Source organism: Lagenorhynchus albirostris, chromosome 19, assembly GCF_949774975.1.
Source record: "Lagenorhynchus albirostris chromosome 19, mLagAlb1.1, whole genome shotgun sequence".
Lineage (NCBI taxonomy): Eukaryota > Metazoa > Chordata > Mammalia > Artiodactyla > Delphinidae > Lagenorhynchus > Lagenorhynchus albirostris.
In genome coordinates this window covers 13,522,432-13,540,260 of record NC_083113.1, presented here as the reverse complement: position 1 = coordinate 13,540,260, position 17,829 = coordinate 13,522,432, and the positions used below count along the sequence as shown (strand labels likewise).

The window sequence follows — 17,829 nt, the reverse complement described above, 5'->3', positions numbered from 1 at the left end:
CCGCGCGTGGGCCGGCGCTGCAGGCGGCCGGGGTTGGCGGGGCACCGCGGGCGGGAGGGGGTCCCGGGGGCGCGCCGAGCGCGGCGGCCGCGCGAGCGGGAGGAGGCGCGCCGGCGGCCGCGGCGCATGCGGATCTGACCGAGCGGCTGGGCCGGTGGGGCCGAGCAGAGACGGCCAGGCCGGGCAGTGGACGCCGACAGGGAGGGCGGTCGGGCACGGTCAGCAGCGGGGACAGCGGCACCGGCGGCCGCGGGCCCAGGTGAGCGGCTTGGGGATGGATAGCCCCTCCCTCCAGCATCTTCCCACCTGCCCTAGCATCCCTCCCCCGCGCGCCTTGGACATGGACTGAGCCCTGAGGGTCTCCCCGGCTGGGGGAGGCGGAGCGTTGAGGGCAGAATCAGCTCCCATCCCTCAACCCAGTTCAGCCTCCGCGCCATGCGTAGGTCTTTCATCCAAGCCTTGTCCTTCCCAGGCCCCTCTCCTTGGGAACGGTGACTAGACTGCAGGGAGAGAGAGGCACGGGCTTGGAAGGGTTAAAGCATCCTATCTCAGGTCCCATCCCCAGCCTCGCCCAGCCAACCTTTCCTGGAGTCTGCAGGACACCCCCTTCCACCTCCGCCACCGCCTTCTCCCTTATTTCTCCCGTTGAATCACGTAATGGCCAGGGCTGTTCCACCTCCAGACTGCCTGAGAGATCACGAAGTGCTAAGTGCCTCTCCATCTCCAAGTATCCTCCATTGAGGAAACAGTTGTGCTCACCGTTTCACAAAGAGGGAAACTGAGGCACAGAGAAGCCAAGTTAAAGGTAATGGGGTTTAAAGATACAGCAAGAATAAAGCAGGACTTGAACTCATTTCTGTCAGACTCCAGCACAGGCACTTTTATTTGCTAAGATATGTGACTGGAGGATGAATAATAATAGCAAAGCCCATGTATTGAGGGCTTGCTGTGTACTAGATACCATGTTCCCTGCATTATTAATCCTGTCATCTTCAAACACCCCTAGGAAATGGGTACCATTATCATTACCACTTTACAGATGAACAAACTGAGCCCCAGAGAGGGTAAGTGACTCAGCCAAGGTCACACAGGTACCCACTTACAGCTTTCCGTGGAAGAAGGGAAAAATAATCATGGATTTTTGAGTGTCTGTTGAAAGGGACAGTCTCCACTACACTGACCAAGACCTAGACCCTGCCTTCCTAAAATCTGGTGAGTTGGCAACTGTCGGAATATATTGAGAATGCGGACAATGATCTCCTCCCAACTCCCTCCTTTCTTAGTCTTAGAATCAGGCCTGGGGTTCCAGAGGGTGGAGGAGATGTATCTAATGTCTCCCACACCCTTAAATTTCATATTTACAATCTGGCAGTGTTCTAGAACATAGCTCTGGAGTCAGACAGTATGTCAGTTAGCTGTTGCCACAATAATGCTGCATAAGAAACCACCCCCAAACTCAGTGTCTTAAAACACTAAGCATTTATTTAGCCTCGAGTCAGTCTGAGGTCAGCGACTTAGGCTGGGCTTATATGAGCTTATTCACCAGTTGGGATGGGTAGGGGGATGTTGACTGTTGGTTGCTGTAGCTGGCCTTGGCTGTGATGAAGGCCTTGGACCTGGACTAGCCTCGTAGTCTCATGGCCACTGTCAAACACAAGCAAAAACATGCAATGTCTCCTGAGTCCTGGGCTCAGAACTCACCAGCACTTCTACCTAATACTGTTGGTCAAAGCAAGTCATGTGGCCAAACCCAGAGTCAAGGGGTAGGGCATGTCCCCCCGCCCCCCTCTTCCATTCCTCCCATCCCCAGAGTGGGAGAACACTGAAGAGTTATATGGCAAAGGGTGTGGCTATAAGGATGAAAAACTGAGGGCATTAATGCAGTTATTTGATCACAGTGACTACATGTGAATCCTGGTTACTCACTAGCTGTGTGACCTTGGGCAAGTGAATTACCCCCTCTGTGCCTCAGCTTCCTCTTCTGTAAAATAGGCTTAATGGTACCTTTCTTTACAGAATTAAATTTGTGGGAATTAAGTAAGATAATGCATATAATGTACTGAGCACAGTGCAACTGCTCAATAAATGTGAATTACTGTTATTACTGCCTTATAGAGTTCTATTGATAACAATGTTATCTTTCTAACAATAATAACAGTGACAATTTTTTTTTTTGCCGTACGGCATGCGGGATCTCTGTGTCATGTGGGATCTTAGGTCCTCAACCAGAGATCGAACCTGTGACCCCTGCAGTGGAAGTGCTGAGTCTTAACCACTGGATGGCCAGGGAAGTCCCAACAGTGACAATTTGCCGAGCCCCTACCCTGCACTAAACTTGGTGCTTGACCACAGCTCTATGATGTGGTCAGGGTGAACATTATTGTCATTATTATCATGTCCCTTCTAAAGACAGAGAAACTGAAGGTGAGAGGGAACAGGACTCACAGCCAGTTGCTCTTAGAAGTGGCACCTCTGAACTCAGGCCCTGTTTCTAGCCCTAACCTTCCTCTCCTCATCCCCAGGCCTCACCTTCCCTGATGGCGCAGGTACCAGGGGAAGTGGATAACATGGAGGGGCCGCCAGCCCCTAACAATAACAACCCTGCAGCCCGCTGGGAGAGTCCAGATCGGGGCTGGGAGCGGGAGCAACCAGCCGCCTCCACCGCAGCCGCCTCACTCTTTGAGTGCTCCCGGATCAAGGCCTTGGCAGGTACCTGGAGGAGGGCTGGGTGCGAGGGTGGGAGGAAGCTGCTGGGGTGGTGTCTTTGTACCTTGATGGCCTGGAGGATGGGAAGAGTTACAGACATTTGGACCTTCCTTGAATCTCTTTTTTTTTTTTTTTTTTCTTTGCGGTACGCGGGCCTCTCACTGTTGTGGCCTCTCCCATTGCGGAGCACAGGCTCCGGACGCGCAGGCCCAGCGGCCATGGCTCACGGGCCCAGCCGCTCCGCGGCATGTGGGATCTTCCCGGACCGGGGCACGAACCCGTGTCCCCTGCATCGGCAGGCAGACTCTCAACCACTGCACCACCAGGGAAGCCCAGACCTTGAATTTTTAGACCAGCACTGTCCAATAGAACTTTCCATGATGATGGGATAATGTTCTGTATCTGTGATGTCCAATATACTAACCACTGATACTTGTGGCTGTGAGCACTTGAAATGTGGCCAGTGCTATTTGAGGGATTGAATTTTTAATTTGATTTAGTTTTAATTAATTTAAATTTCAATAGTCACATGTGGCTTGTGGCTGCTGTATGGAGCAGTGCAGCCATAGAACCTTAGAAATGTATCAGTACAATCCCAGAAACGGGGGACTTTCTAAGCGTACTTCTTTAGAATCCCGAAATGCTGAAACCTCGCATCTTAGGACCTTGGAATGTCATACCCAGAGATTCTTTGAACCCAAGACCTTTAGAAGTGGAGACTCGTGTAAACAGAACTTTATAATCACAGATCTTAAGACATTTTAATCGTTGGCTCCTAGGGTCTTAGAACATCAGAAACTTAAAAACTCTAATGCACATAGATCCTTAGGGCTTTATAATCCTAAACCTATAGGATTTCAGATTAGAAACGTTTATCCTGAGCACTTTAAGAAAGAATAACCACACATTCATGTTTTTTGCACTGAAACCCTCAGTCCTGGGACAACTGGAATGGTTGGTCACCATACTTGGATGTTTTAGGACAATATAAGCAAGGACCGGAGAACTGTATAGTTATAGAGTCTTACGATCTTAGATCTTTGGAACTGTAGGCCCTTGAACTTTAGGACTTTGTATTCATGGGGCTTTAGAACCTCAGAAGTGTTTAATCATCAATATTAAAGTTTTATGAACAAAGACCCTTCAGAGACATGTAACTCCAAATCATAAGCCTTTGAAACATTAGACCCTTAGCACGATGACCCTTGGAATGTTAATATCTCAGAAACATGGAGTGTTATACACATAAAATATATATTGTCAAGAGTCATGAAATTTTAAAATCCAAAAGTCAGAATGAGTTCCCTTAGAATCTCAGAATTTTAGTAACTCAGCATTTGACAATCATGGGATCTTCAATATTAGGATTCTTGGAAACTTATAAGATGTCGAGCAGGTTGTTAAACTCAAGGGCCTCTGGGAAAGCAGGTGACATACACGAGTGAGTGGCCTGGGGACTGTGGTTGCCCTAGTCACCTGCTCTAGCCATGGGGAAATGCAGGCCCAGAGCTGCTAGCTCTGATGTTTATCTGCAATTTCCCAATCAAAAAAAACAAAAAACAACTTTAAGTGCATAAAGTCTGAACCAGATTCAGCCCATGGATTGCTAGCTTCCTCTGGTTTAGACACCTAGAAGAATATAAACATATACTCGTGGGAACTTAAATTTTTTTTTCTATAAATTTATTTATTTATTTTTGGCTGCACTGGGTCTTCGTTGCTGCGCACGGGCTTTCTCTAGTTGCGGTGAGCAGGGGCTATTCTTCGTTGCGGTGTGCGAGCTTCTCATTGTGGTGTCTTCTCTTGTTGCGGAGCACATGCTCTAGGCACGTGGGCTTCAGTAGTTGCAGCACGTGGGCTCAGTAGTTGTGGCGTGTGGGCTCTAGAGCTCAGGCTCAGTAGTTGTGGTGCACAGGCTTAGTTGCTCTGCGGCATATGGGATCTTCCCGGACCAGGGCTCAAACCCGTGTCCCCTGCATTGGCAGGCAGATTCTTAACCACTGTGCCACCAGGGAAGCCCAAAATTGTATTTTAAAAAAAATTTTATTTTTTATTCCTTTCTTGTCTGTGATGCACGGCACGTGGGATCTTAGTTCCCCAACCAACAATCAAACCTGCGCACCCCCTCGCCCACGTGTTGGAAGTGTGGAGTCTTAACCACTGGACCACCAGGGAAGTCCCAAAATTGTATTTTTAGACTCATAAATTAAAAAACTCGGGAACGTATCTACTTAGAATTCTAGAATTTATTATTTCATCCACAAAATATTTAATCAGTGACTGCTCTGCGCCTGTCCTGTCCTAGACAATATGAGAGACATAGTAGTGACTGAGGCAGCCCTGGTCCTGCTCCTCCAGGGCTCCCAGTCCAGTGGGAAATTTAGATCCAGCCCAAAATGATGACCCACAGGGATCAGGGCCGAGATGGGGGAGGCACAGGCAGAGGCCAGATGTGGAAGTTCAGGGCTGTAGGAGACCAGATGAGGGGCCTGATCCTGTCTAGAGAATCAGAGTGCTTTCTGGAGGAAGAGATGGCTGAGCTGAGCCCTAATGGACAAACAAGAGTGAACCCTGGGGAAGAGAGTGGAAGAATATTCCAGAGAGAGGGAACAGAATAGGCAAGACCTCTAGAACTTGAGAGTGACTGGAGCGAGGTGGTGAGTAAATGATGGCAGGTAAGGAGCCAGTGGCCACCAGATCTTGAGGGACCTTGTAGGCCATTCCATAGAGTGTGAGGACACCTGGAGCTACGGTGAGATTTTAAGCAGAGGTGGGATGTGGTAACGTGAGGATCAAGGACTCCTCAACCATTAGAACCGCTGATTCAGACAGCACCAGCCCTGGACACCTCAGACAGCATAGAGTCCAGAGAAATGTAGGGCCCCAGCTAAGAAAAAAAAAATTCTCATCTACTCCCTGTGTCTACTTAATTATTAGAACTATGGTTTTCTGTTCCGTTATGGTTTGTTACCGGATATTGAATATATTGTAGTTCCCTGTGCTATGCAGTAGGACCTTGTTGTTTATCCATTCTAGATAAAATAGTTTGCATCTGCTAATCCCAAACTCCCAATCCTTCCCTCCCCCACCCCCCTCCCCCTTGGCAACCACAAGTCTGTTCTCTATATCGGTGAGTCTCTTTCTGTTTCATAGATAAATTCATTTGTGTCGTATTTTAGAGTCCACATATAAGTGTTATCACTGAAATATGGTTTTCTTAAATGCACAAAAACACACAACTCTGTTTATATCTCTTATGCCTATGGTTCTCTACAACTAAAACACATTATATTGGATTCCAGACCCAAACCACAAAACCAGTAACTTCAGCTTAACAGGGACTTCGAGATGCTGCTATCCTGCTGTTCAAGATACCAACATGATGTAGACAGCTAGGGTGCATTTTCTTTTGCATCCCTTTGCCCACTTCTCTCATGGTTTTCCTCTATTCACACTAAGGCCAAACCCTAGAGCAGAGTCCTCCGTAATATGTTCTTGCATGAAGGTGTTTTTTTTTTGGCCGCACTGTGCGGCGTGCGGGATCTTAGTTCCCCCACTAGGGATCGAACCCATGCCCCCTGCAGTGGAATCGTGGAGTCTTAACCACTGGGCCGCCAGGAAGTCCCTGCATGAAGATATTTAAAAAAATTGTCTGGTCCCATCCGTTACAGAGAGTTCCCATAATCATGCTCCACAGTTTTTTGTTTTTTTTTCTTTTAAATATTTATTTATGTATTTGGCTGCACTGCGTCTTAGTTGTAGCATGCAGGATCTTTTTAGTTGCGTCATGCGGGATCTAGTTCCTGACCAGGAATTAAACCCAGCCCCCTGCAGTGGGAGCATGGAGTCTTAACCGCTGGACCACCAGGGAAGTCCCATGCTCCACAGTTTTTGTGGAGGGCCCTTTCCTCTTTTTTTTTTTTTAATTGGACTATAGTTGCTTCACAATGTTGGAAGCCCCTTTCCTCTTGATCTACTCCTTTATTCTCTTTATTCTCCCATGTCTCACACCAATGCCTTCTCTCCTATAGGCAATCATTCTGATTGTTTTAACGCAAATCTTTTTCTTCGCAACACGTGCGTTGCTAATTAGTGTGCATGTATCCATGTTTTTTTTAACTCTAAAAGGTATTACATGACACAGAAAGGCAGATATATTGTGTGTCCAGCATTTCCACAATGAGCACCCCCTTGTAACCAGATCAGGAAAGAGAATCTGACAGCCCCAGAGGAGTCCCTCTCAGGCTGCCTTTGTATCATCCCGAGAGTAAACACTGTCCTAGCCAGTGTACATTCATTTTGCTAGCATTTGAATTTTATATAAATGGAATCATGCAGTGGGTACCCTTCTGTGTTTGAGTTCATTCACTCAACATGCTTCTCATGAGATTCACCCATGTCTACCTGTATGTGTAGGTTGTTCCTTTTCATTGCTGTATAGTATTCCACAGTGTGAAAATGCCATGGTTTATCCATTCACCTGTTGATGAGCATTTGGTTTGCTTCTAATTTGGGGATGTCACAAACTAGACTATTGCAAACTAGTGATTTGTAGTATCACAAATTATTACAGATTATTGCTGCTCTAAATATACATGTTTTGAGAGATATAAGCACTCATTTTTGAGGCTTATACCCACCCAGGAGTGAAATTGTTGGGTCGTAAGGTATGTGTATATCTAACTTTAGTAGAAACTTCCAGTTTCTATCATTTTACATTCCCACCAGCAGTGTATGGATGATTCAGTTGTTGTACATCCAACCCTTGGTGTGGTCAGTCTTGTAATTTTAGCCATTCTAATAGGTGTGCATTCTACTGTGGTTTTAATTTGCATTTTCCTGATGACTAAAAACAACTAATGAAGTGGAGCTCCTCTTCGTATATTTACTGACTATTTGGATATCCTCCTGTGAAGTGCCCATTCAAGTCTTTTGCCCATTTTCCTATTAATTTTCCTGTCTTTTTCTAATTGTTTTGCAGGTGTTCTTATATATTCTGGGTACGAGTCCTTTGTCTGATATACGTGTTGTGAATATTTTCTCCCACTGTGTGGCTTGCCTTTTCATTCTCTTAACGTTGCCTTTTGATGAACAGTATTTCTTAATTTAAAGGTAGTCTAATTTGATAATTATTTAATCATTATTTCCTGTATGGCTAAAATTCTGTGTCTTGTGTAAGAGATCTTTGCCTCCTCCAAGGTCGTGGAGATAGTCTTTGATGTTTTCTTCTGAAAGCCTTAGTGTATTCCTTTCACATTTAGATTTATAAGCCAAATGGTACTTAGTATATTTATTATTGTGTACAGTGTGGGTCAAGGTTCTCTTTGTCCCCCACATGGATGTCCAGTGGACTCAGCTCCATTTATTGAAAAGACTTTCCCTACTGAACTGCAATTTCACTTTGTCATAAATCTGGGAGCCCTATACATGTGGGTTTGTACATGCAGGTATTGCTAATCGATCATAGTCTCGATTGCATTTTTTGCATTATGTTCTCATTCAGCGCTCTGCCTTATAGCCTCAAGACTCATCCATGTGGCTCTGTGCGCCTCTGCTCTGGCTTCTAACTGCTGCATGGAGTTGATGGTGTGCACTCGCCATGTTCCACTTTACCAATAATAGACAACCAGGCTCTCCCCAACCCCCAACCTGTCCCTGCCCCATCCCCCCTAATAGCACTACACTGAACATCGTCATACGTGCTCTTTATAAACCAGCGTGGAAAAGTTTACGGGACATATACATAGGGAAAGCATTGCTGGCGCATGGCGGCTATGCACTAATTTAATTTGACTCAAATTGCCTTCCGAATGGCTGCCCCACCAGCAGGCATGAGGGTTATGATGTCCTCACATTTCCACCAATACTTAGTGTCTCTGGCTTCCTAACTTTTCCCAGACTAATAGCCAGCATATCATTTACATATTGTCTCTCTCTATCCTTTCTCTGTAACCAGTAGTAGATAAGGGAGTGGTTAGTCCCTACTCTATGAAAACCTCAATGTATTAAAGATGTGAAAAATTAAAGTGTTATTCTAAGGAAATGCATTTCACTTGTGATTGGTGAGTACCACAGAGGGGAAGAATATATAAATGGCAAAATAATATAAGCGCAATGGCAGAGGTAGGACGATTGTCATTTGCCTTGGAGTCTTGACAACCCAAAGGTGTGCGTGCCAGCTAGAGGCCAGGAGGAAGCAGATGCCCCTCAAAGGGGGAAAACTGCGGAGAGTTTAATGAAGGGACTATTTAGAGAGGTGTGGAGATTCCTCCCCACCCCCAGGGACTGGGGCAGGACAGGGAGTAGTGAGAGGGGAGAGAGGCATCCCCAGGAGGAGTGGGGGATGTAGGGAGAGGCACCAGGTCCTGGGGAAGCTGGTCAGGCAGGGAGGGAACAAGTCCCTCAGCCCTTTTTCTCTCCTCTCATCTCCTGCTAGCGAAACCCAGCCAGAAGTCTGAGGCCTTCAAGGGCCAGGGAGCCCATTCATATAGTTCAGGCCAACCAGCCTCCCTGGGCTCAGAGTAGGTGCAGAAGAGGGGAGAAGGCACCTGAGGGGCAGGCGGAAGACACCCAGCGAGGTAGCCACACACACTCACCAACACAGTAAACATTCGATGTCGACTTAGGTCAGAAGTGGCGCCCTGGGACACATCTGGTTTTCAGCCCCACTGTGTTTTATAAAAACGTAAATCAGTTGCCAACATTTAAAAACAGGGAGATTTTTATCTCCAGATTTTGGGCACCTCATGGGCTATCACGTGATATGGCAACACTGGGCCTTCATTCCTGTGAGACTCCAGAAGCCAGGGCCACATGGCCGTTGCCCCCTTCTAGGGGGGCCTCGTTCTCTCATGTGGAGCCTGCCTGGCCCTGGTGGGCATTTCAGTTCTGGACCTCAGCTTCATGCTAACGAGATTGTAATCACAAACCCCCAAGTCCCACAGCATAGTCCTCTATAAAGTCACCATCCAGATAGTCCAGGATGTGTTTCTATTAATTTTCTCTGAGGATCATTGAAATGAAGTTACAAAATTAAAAATATTCTCCTGGGTCCTTGTCTTCCAAGCATGAGCTCCCAAACACCCAGGGTCCCCCAGAGCCCACTGAAGAAATCCTGATCTAGTCCTAAACCCTCATTTTGGAAATGGGAAAATGGAGGCCCAAAGAGGAGGGATGTGGTTTTGAAGTCACATAGCTGGTCATCAGTAAAAGCAGGACTGAATCCAGTTGCCCTCATTCTGCACCACGCTGGGGATGCACTCAAGTTCCACTTGGGCCTCAGCATGGACCACAATCTGCTATGGGCATCGCCTTTGGAAGGCAGAATCAACAAATACCCAGTTCAGCATCTGTTCTGTCATCACTTCCTCGTGTGTGATCGATGTGTTCACACAGGTCCCCCATCCTATCCAAACAGCACAAAGCCCACACTTAGGCAAACAAGATTGCCATTTGGATTTACTGTTCGTTTCTGCATATTCACTTTCAAATTAGAGGCAAACATTCAAGATCCAACTTGAAGCACAAAAAAAATACAGGTCGGTCAGTGTGTGTTTTCTAGCAATGTGTATTTTCTACTGCCAGAGTCAAATGCGGTAGCTGATAATGTTACAAATGGTTAATGTGAGGAAATAAAAGTTATTGGGAGATTTCAAGTGGCTAAAAATGGAAATAAACTGGCAATATAAATCATGATTTCTGCACTCATGGGAAACTTAAAAGTGCGACTGCTAAATTATTTAGTGATAAAATGCAAACAGTGTCTGTACAGGCTAAGCTGCTGTAACAAGAGACCCAACAATACAGTGGCTTAAAGGAGATAGAAACATATTTCTCTCCCCTGGATAGTCCCTACATGAGCAGCCTCATTGGCAAGGAGGCTCTTCTCCAAGCAGTTAGTGTGGGTTCCCAGTTCCTTCTTCCATCCCGTGCTCTGTGGACCTTGGTGTTCAAGCTGTGGGAGTCAGGGGAAGAGTGAGGAAGGCCAGGCAGGGCTTCCCTGGTGGTGCAGTGGTTAAGAATCAGCCTGCCAATGCAGGGGGCACGGGTTCGAGCCCTGGTCTGGGAAGATCCCACGTGGCGTGGAGCAACTAAGCCTGTGCGCCACAACTACTGAGCCTGCGCTCTAGAGTCCACGAGCCACAACTACTGAGCCCACGTGCCACAACTACTGAAGCCCACGTGCCTAGAGCCTGTGCTCCGCAACAAGAGGAGCCACCGCAATGAGAAGCCCCCTGCACTCCAACGAAGAGTAGTCCCTGCTCACCGCAACTAGAGGAAGCCAGCGCGCAGCAATGAAGACCCAACACAGCCAAAAATAAATAAATAAATAAAATAAAATAAAAGTGGGCAAATGATTTGCATAGATCATTTCACCAAAGAAGCAATACAAATGGCCAATAAGCATGTGAAAGATGCTCACAATCTTTCATCATTAGGGAAGTGCAAATCGAAACCACCTTGAGACAGGCTTGCGGTTTGTGCCTTTTAGAAGGCTGAAATCGTGACAGGTCCAGAAACTGACACCCAATTCCATTTCACTGGTATCAAAAAATATTTCAACTCTTAGACTCTCACAGGGAGAATGAACTGTGTACTGGCCACATATAAAGGCATTGCTTGGATAGTCTTATACTTCAAGTTAAGGTCCAAAAAAACTCCAGCTGTGAAAGCCACATAAATGGATTCTAAACTGTACCTCATCTCCTAAGTGCTCATGCCTGGAGAAACTAATGTCAGCTCATCATGTGATACTAAATTTGTACAATAAATTATGAACCTGGGGGAAAAAAATCACATTGAGAAACTACTTCACACCCACTGGGTTGACCGTAATTTTAAAAAGGAAAGTAACAAGTGGTGGTGAGGATGTGGGGAAATTGGAACCCTTGTACATTGCTGGTGGGAATGTAAAATGGTTCAGCTGCTTTGGGAGACAGTCTGGCATTTCCTCAAAAGGTTAAACATAGAGTTACCAGATGACCCAGCCATTCCACTCCCAGGGTGATACTCAAGATAACTGAAAACACGTGTCTACACAAAACCTTGTACCTTATTGTTTGTAGCAGTATTGTTCATAATCACCAAAAGTGGAAACAACCCAAATGTCCATCAGCTGATGGATAGATAAGTAAAATCCATACAATGGAATATTACTTGACTGTAAAAGGAATAAAGTACTGACACATGCCACAACGTGGACGGACCTTGAAAACATTATGCTGAGTGAAAGAAGCCAGACACAAGAGGCCTGCATGATTCCATTTATGTGAAGTATACAGAATAGGTAAATCCTTAGAGACAGAAAATAGATGAATGGTTGCCTAGGGTTAGGAGACGGGAGAAGGGGGAGTGACTTCTAATGGGTACAGGGTTTCTTTTGGGGGTGATAAAAATGTTACTAGATAGAGGTGATGGTTGCACAACTCTGTGACTATCCTAAAAGCCACTGAATTTACACCTTAAAAGGGTGAATTTTATAGTATGGGAATGTAGCTCATACTAAAACTGTTATTTATTTTATTTTATTTTATTTATTTTTGACTGCTTTGCATCTTCGTTGCTGCACGTGGGCTTTTTTTAGTTACAGCGAGCGGGGGCTACTCTTCGTTGTGGTGCACAGGCTTCTCATCGCGGTGGCTTCTCTTGTTGCAGAGCACGGGCTCTAGGCACGCGGGCTCAGTAGTTGTGGCACACGGGCTTAGTAGCTCCGCGGCATGTGGGATCTTCCCGGACCAGGGAGTGAACCTGTGTCCCCTGCATTGGCCGGCAGATTCTTAACCACTGCGCCACCAGGGAAGTCCCTAAAACTGTTATTAAAAAAAAGAAAATGGGGTGAGAATTCCCTGCCTGGCAGTCCAGTGGTTAGGACTCTGTGCTTCCACTGCAGGGGCACGGGTTCCATCCCTGGTTGGGGAACTAAGATCCCGAATGCCACGCCGCCAAAAAAACAACAAAAACGTGAAGAGGGAAGAGAGGTCCCAAACAATTTCTTTGTAAGCAAGCAAGGCGGAAGTTGTACACATTCCCCCTCCCCACCCGCTTAAGTAATCCCGCGCCTACTTCTTGCCCCAGGGATGTGGGAAACCTGGCAGTCCAGCTACTACAGAGGGGGAGATGTGGTTCCTGCTCTCAAGGAACATTCAGTCTAGCATATTCCTTCCTCTTCATTCCCCACAGCCTGTCAGTGGCTGACTCTTACTTTTTCGTCTCTAAATAACTCTCCAGTATGCCTCTTTCTCCCATCCCCTCAGCTTCTGACCTGGTCCAGCCTCTTCCTCTCTCTCCTGGGTCCTTTCCCCAATCCCTTCCTCCCTGGGCTCTGGGCTGCTATTCTTGCCCTCTCTGATCCACCCTTCCCACAGAAGCCAGAGATATTCCTGAGACCCAACTCTCATCCTGTCCTTCTCCCTCCTTAACCCTCTGTGGCTCCCTAGCGTATTATGTGTCCCCACTAAACTGAGCTCTGCCTCGTATTCAGAGCCTAGAACAGCGTGGGGCACATAGTGGGTGCTCAGATATTTCCTGAACAAATGAACAGCACTGACTAGGGTAAGAAACAGGGCAGCTTTCCTGTGGAAGTGACATCTCAGGAAAACTTTAAAGGACAGAGAAGCGGTCTCCAGGTGGGCATGGGGGGCCAGAGGGGGAGGGCGTCCCAGGTAGGAGGAGCCGCCTGCCCAAAGACCTGATAGTTGCAGGGAGCTGGGCCTGAGCACGATTTGGCTGGGCGGTGGAGGGCTGGGGTGAAGCTGGAAGGGGGAGTTCCTGGAGGAGACGAGGGCTCATCAGGGCCTGTCCTTCAGATGAGCGGGAGGCCGTGCAGAAGAAAACCTTCACCAAGTGGGTGAACTCGCACCTCGCTCGCGTTGGCTGCCACATCGGGGACCTCTATGCGGACCTCAGGGATGGCTTCGTGCTCACGCGGCTCCTGGAAGTGCTGTCCGGGGAGCAGCTGGTGAGGGGGCCAGAAGGGCTGGGTAAAGGGGGCGGCCCTAGCGTCTCGGGCTGGACTACTGCAGGCCTGGCTAATGGGTGGATGGAGCGACCTAGAAAGGCTGGGTGGGTAAAAGGCACCTCATTTGGGTGGGCGGGGTTCACGACCCAGGGATGGAGCCTGGTTGTGAGGAGCCTGGGGGTGTGGCTTGGAACAGAGACGGGTTTCCGTCAGAGGGCTGCCCTTCGGGGCGGGACTCTGGGCTTGAGTGGGGCTCCGCTGGAAGGGGTGGGGCTATTGGAAAAGGGAGGAGCTTTATTAAAAGGGACTGGCCTGGGTATGCGGTAGTAGGAGGCATGGCTATAAAACACGGGCAGAGCTCTGTTGTAGGGGGTCTATGGTTGAGGGCGTGGTTGTCATCGAAAGCGTGAGGCCTAGGTCGCGGGAGTCTGGGGGACGAGACGGAACTCTTGTATAGGTGTGGCTTGTTGTATGGGTTGCAGTTGTATTTCTGGGCTTGGATGGGACTTCATCGCAAAGGGTGGTGTTCTGATGGAGCTAGAGATTGATTAAAGGACCAGAGCCTGAAGGTCAGGAAGTCGTGAGGGGCATGGCTATAGAATAGGAACAAACATCCTTGGAAGGAATAGAGCTATAAAAAAAGAGGAGCGCCCTGGGGTGGGGCGGGGCTTGATAGGAGTGGGCGTGGCTCTAGACAGGGACCTGAAAAGGAGGAAGTGAGGGGTGGAACTAGTGGCAAAACATTGGTGGCCTGGGGCAGAGATCCAATGGAAGGGGCGGGAGTATGGCTACAGGCGGAAGGCGGAGCTTCATAATAAAAGATGTGGCTATCAGCTTGGAGGTGGAGCTTAAGTTGAAGGGGCGAGGCCAGGAACTTGAAAAAGCCCTGAAAGGACATGACTTGAAAGGTTCTGGCTATGAACGGGGCAGGCCTTCTTTAGAAAGATTAGATCCTGGGTCTTTGATAAGACTGAAGGGGCGTGGCCTGGACTTGGACATGGGGTTGGGGATTGTAGTTATGGGGGTGGCCTTCTTTGGAAGGGGTGGGGTCGAGGGCACAGTGCTCTTGGCCAGGTGCCGGATTTCCTAATGCCCCTGCCGCCCTAGCCAAGGCCCACGCGTGGTCGCATGAGGATCCACTCACTGGAGAATGTAGACAAGGCTCTGCAGTTCCTGAAGGAGCAGCGTGTGCACCTGGAGAATGTGGGCTCACATGACATCGTGGACGGGAACCACCGACTGACCCTCGGGCTGGTCTGGACCATCATCCTGCGCTTCCAGGTGATCTCCAAGTGACCCCAGCCCAGCCCAGCCCACCCCCCGGGGTGGGGCCTTAGGAGGGTGTCCCTCACCCACTCAATCAGTCATTCCAAAAATATTCCTGATATGTTCCAGGAACCCTGTTATAAAAAATCATGATCACCACCATCATCATGATCCTCGTTTACATAGTTTTTACTCTCTTCTAAGCACTTGGCATTTAATATGCACAGCAACCGCATAAATGAGGTACTACTATTCATTATTCCATTTTAGCAGTGAGGTAACTGAAGCCGAGGGACGTGAAGTAAATGCTCAAGATCACACAGCTAGGTAGTAGGGTTGGAACTGGAATCCAGGCAACCTTGGTCCAGTTCAGAAACAAAATAGACAAATTTTCTGTTTTATGGAGCAAGACGTGGGTGGGGGGGTTAGACAGATAATAAATAAACACGTCAACGTGCAAACAAGACATATATGGGAAGAGGATGAATCTAGGCAGAGAAGTAAAAAGAGCTATGAGCAAAGAATAGATTATGATAAAGCAGTAAAAGCCATCTAAAATATCCCATTGATTGTGTTGAGATTTTAGCCTCGGTGTCCAGAGAAGGGCTCTCTGAGAAGCTGATGGCTGAATGAAGATGAAAGGAGAAAGCATTCCAGGCAGGGGGCACAGCAGATGCAAAGGCCCTGGGGTGGGAATGAGCTTGGCATGTTGCAGGTACAGAAAGACCAGTATGGCTAGAGACTGGGAGACAGGGGGGAGACAGGGAGGAGTTGAGCTCAGAAGGGTCGGCAGGGCCTTGGTGATCTGTGATTAGCAATTTGATCTTACTCTGTCTGAGATGGGGAGAAATTAGAGAGTTTTATCAAGAGGAGGGGCATAATCAGATTTAGAAGGATCCCTCTGGGTTGGGGGTCGTGGCCAAAATTGGAAGCTGGGAGCCCAAGGAAGAGACTGGAGCCGGACCACCGTGTGGCCATAGGGAGGCGAAGAGGGCGCCAGGTAGGAAAGACTCTGGGAGGAGGGAGGAGTGGACATGCCGTAAGGGAAGGGGAAGGGGAGAGAAGGGGTGCTCCCACCCTCTGCCTGAAGCTGCCTCCCCCATCTCCTCTGCCACTCCCAGGCTCAAGCCCTCCACACCCCAACAGCCATGTTTTGTATCCTCACAGATTCAAGTCATCAAAATTGAGACTGAGGACAACAGAGAGACTCGCTCGGCCAAGGATGCACTGCTCTTGTGGTGTCAGATGAAGACAGCTGGGTAAGCTCCCCTACCCCCATAAGCTCCCTCACCCCCAGGAGAGCCAGGCCCTAACCTCTGGGCTTCCCTCGGGGACAGGAGCGCAAGGGGCAGCCCAAATCCTCAGCATCAAAAGTTATATCTGAAATTAACAAACTGGTAGCAAACTCTTCTGACCTTGATGAATAAACCTGTATAAAAATCCGGAAGGCCAGGTTCAAATTTAGAACCCGGACTCCTCAGGGAACAATGTCGGAAGGTGGCGGGCTGTCCCCATCCTGCTCCCTTCTCTCCCCTCATCTCGTCCTCCACCTCAAAAGGCCTCATGTGCACCTAGGTGGACCCCCGACCCTATCCCCAAGCTTTCCCCCGGCCCCCCACCCCTGAAAGCAGCCACCCGTCAGTCTAGGGGGGCACACACCAGGGCTCAGGCAGCTCAGGGTCCTGGTACCTGCAGTGGGGTTGGGAAGAGGGGCTCACAGACACCACCGGGCATGTCCCTGGTCCCCCTGCTGGGCGGGGCCTGACCTGAAACTGACCTGCCCTCTGGAGAGCAGCCCTGGGAGGAAGGCGGGAGGGGCAGGTATGGATGCAGACGGGGCTCTCTCTGACTCTTGTCCTCCTGGGGCTCTCTGTCTGTCTTGCAATGCTATCTGTTCTTCTGTGTGTCTGTGTTTACCTCTATGTCTGCTTTTCCTTGTTCCGATCTCTCCCTCCCTCCTCTCTCCCCTCCTATATCTCTCTCCCCACTCCTTTCTTTCCCCATCTCTGTCTGTATCTTGCTCTATCTCTGTCCGTTCCTCTTTTCTCCTTTCCTTCTCTTGCTTATTCCCTCTGCCTCTCTGTCTTTCTTGCTCCTCTCCTGTCCCCTTCCCTCTCCCTCTCTCTCTCTTTCTCTTTCCATCTTCCTGGCTCTTTGTTTCTTTCTTTCTTTCCTTCCTTCTTTCTTTCTTTCCCCTTCCTTCCTTCCTTCCTTCCTTTCTTTCTCTCTCTCTCTTTCTTTCTTCCTTATCTACTTATATATCATCTGTATCTATCTACCTTTCTATCTACCTACCTATCTATCATCTATCTTTTATCATCTATCTCCTATCTATCTGTCTATCTATCTAACCAACCATCCATCAATCCATCTCTGTTTGTCTCTCTCTCCCTTCCTGCCTCTCTCCTCCTGACTCTCTCCATCTCTGCCTCTGTCTCTCCCTTCCATGCTGCCAGTTACCCTGAGGTAAACATCCAGAATTTTACCACCAGCTGGCGGGACGGCTTGGCCTTCAATGCCCTAATTCACCGGCACAGGTACCACCTGGCCTGGGGCAGCCCTGCCCTGCACGCTACCCCCGCCCCCATCCCTCAGGTACACGCCTGTACACGGATGTATATAGATGACACACACAGACACAGCACCCACCCCCTTCACCTCTCTGCACACATACACGTTTCCGTTCGCACACATGCTCTAACATACACACTTACACACAGATGCACACACAGACCCCTGTCCGGGCCACATACCCTGTGCACACATGGAAACACGTGTGCCCTTGCACAGATGTGTGCACACAGGAATATACTCATGCACATATATGGCTTCTACCTCTGCCTACTGCTTGGATGCCCACAGGGTGGGCAGCTCACTCCCCATGGATGGTCCACTCTGGA

At 48.5% G+C, this 17,829-nt stretch overlaps 1 protein-coding gene and 1 pseudogene across 1 annotated transcript in view; both read left to right on the top strand.

Annotated features, from left to right (window-relative positions):
- Nucleotides 1–2,537: 2,537 nt before the first annotated feature.
- Nucleotides 2,538–17,829, top strand: part of SPTBN4 (spectrin beta, non-erythrocytic 4) — a 70,362-nt gene continuing 55,070 nt past the window's right edge. The window contains exons 1-5 of the mRNA XM_060129937.1: nt 2,538–2,709; nt 13,512–13,663; nt 14,771–14,944; nt 16,097–16,188; nt 17,386–17,466. Of these exons, the coding sequence (XP_059985920.1) occupies nt 2,538–2,709; nt 13,512–13,663; nt 14,771–14,944; nt 16,097–16,188; nt 17,386–17,466 (671 nt within the window). The remainder of the gene's footprint in view (nt 2,710–13,511; nt 13,664–14,770; nt 14,945–16,096; nt 16,189–17,385; nt 17,467–17,829) is intronic.
- On the top strand, nt 8,821–11,454 carry LOC132510148 (ATP synthase membrane subunit K, mitochondrial-like; annotated as a pseudogene).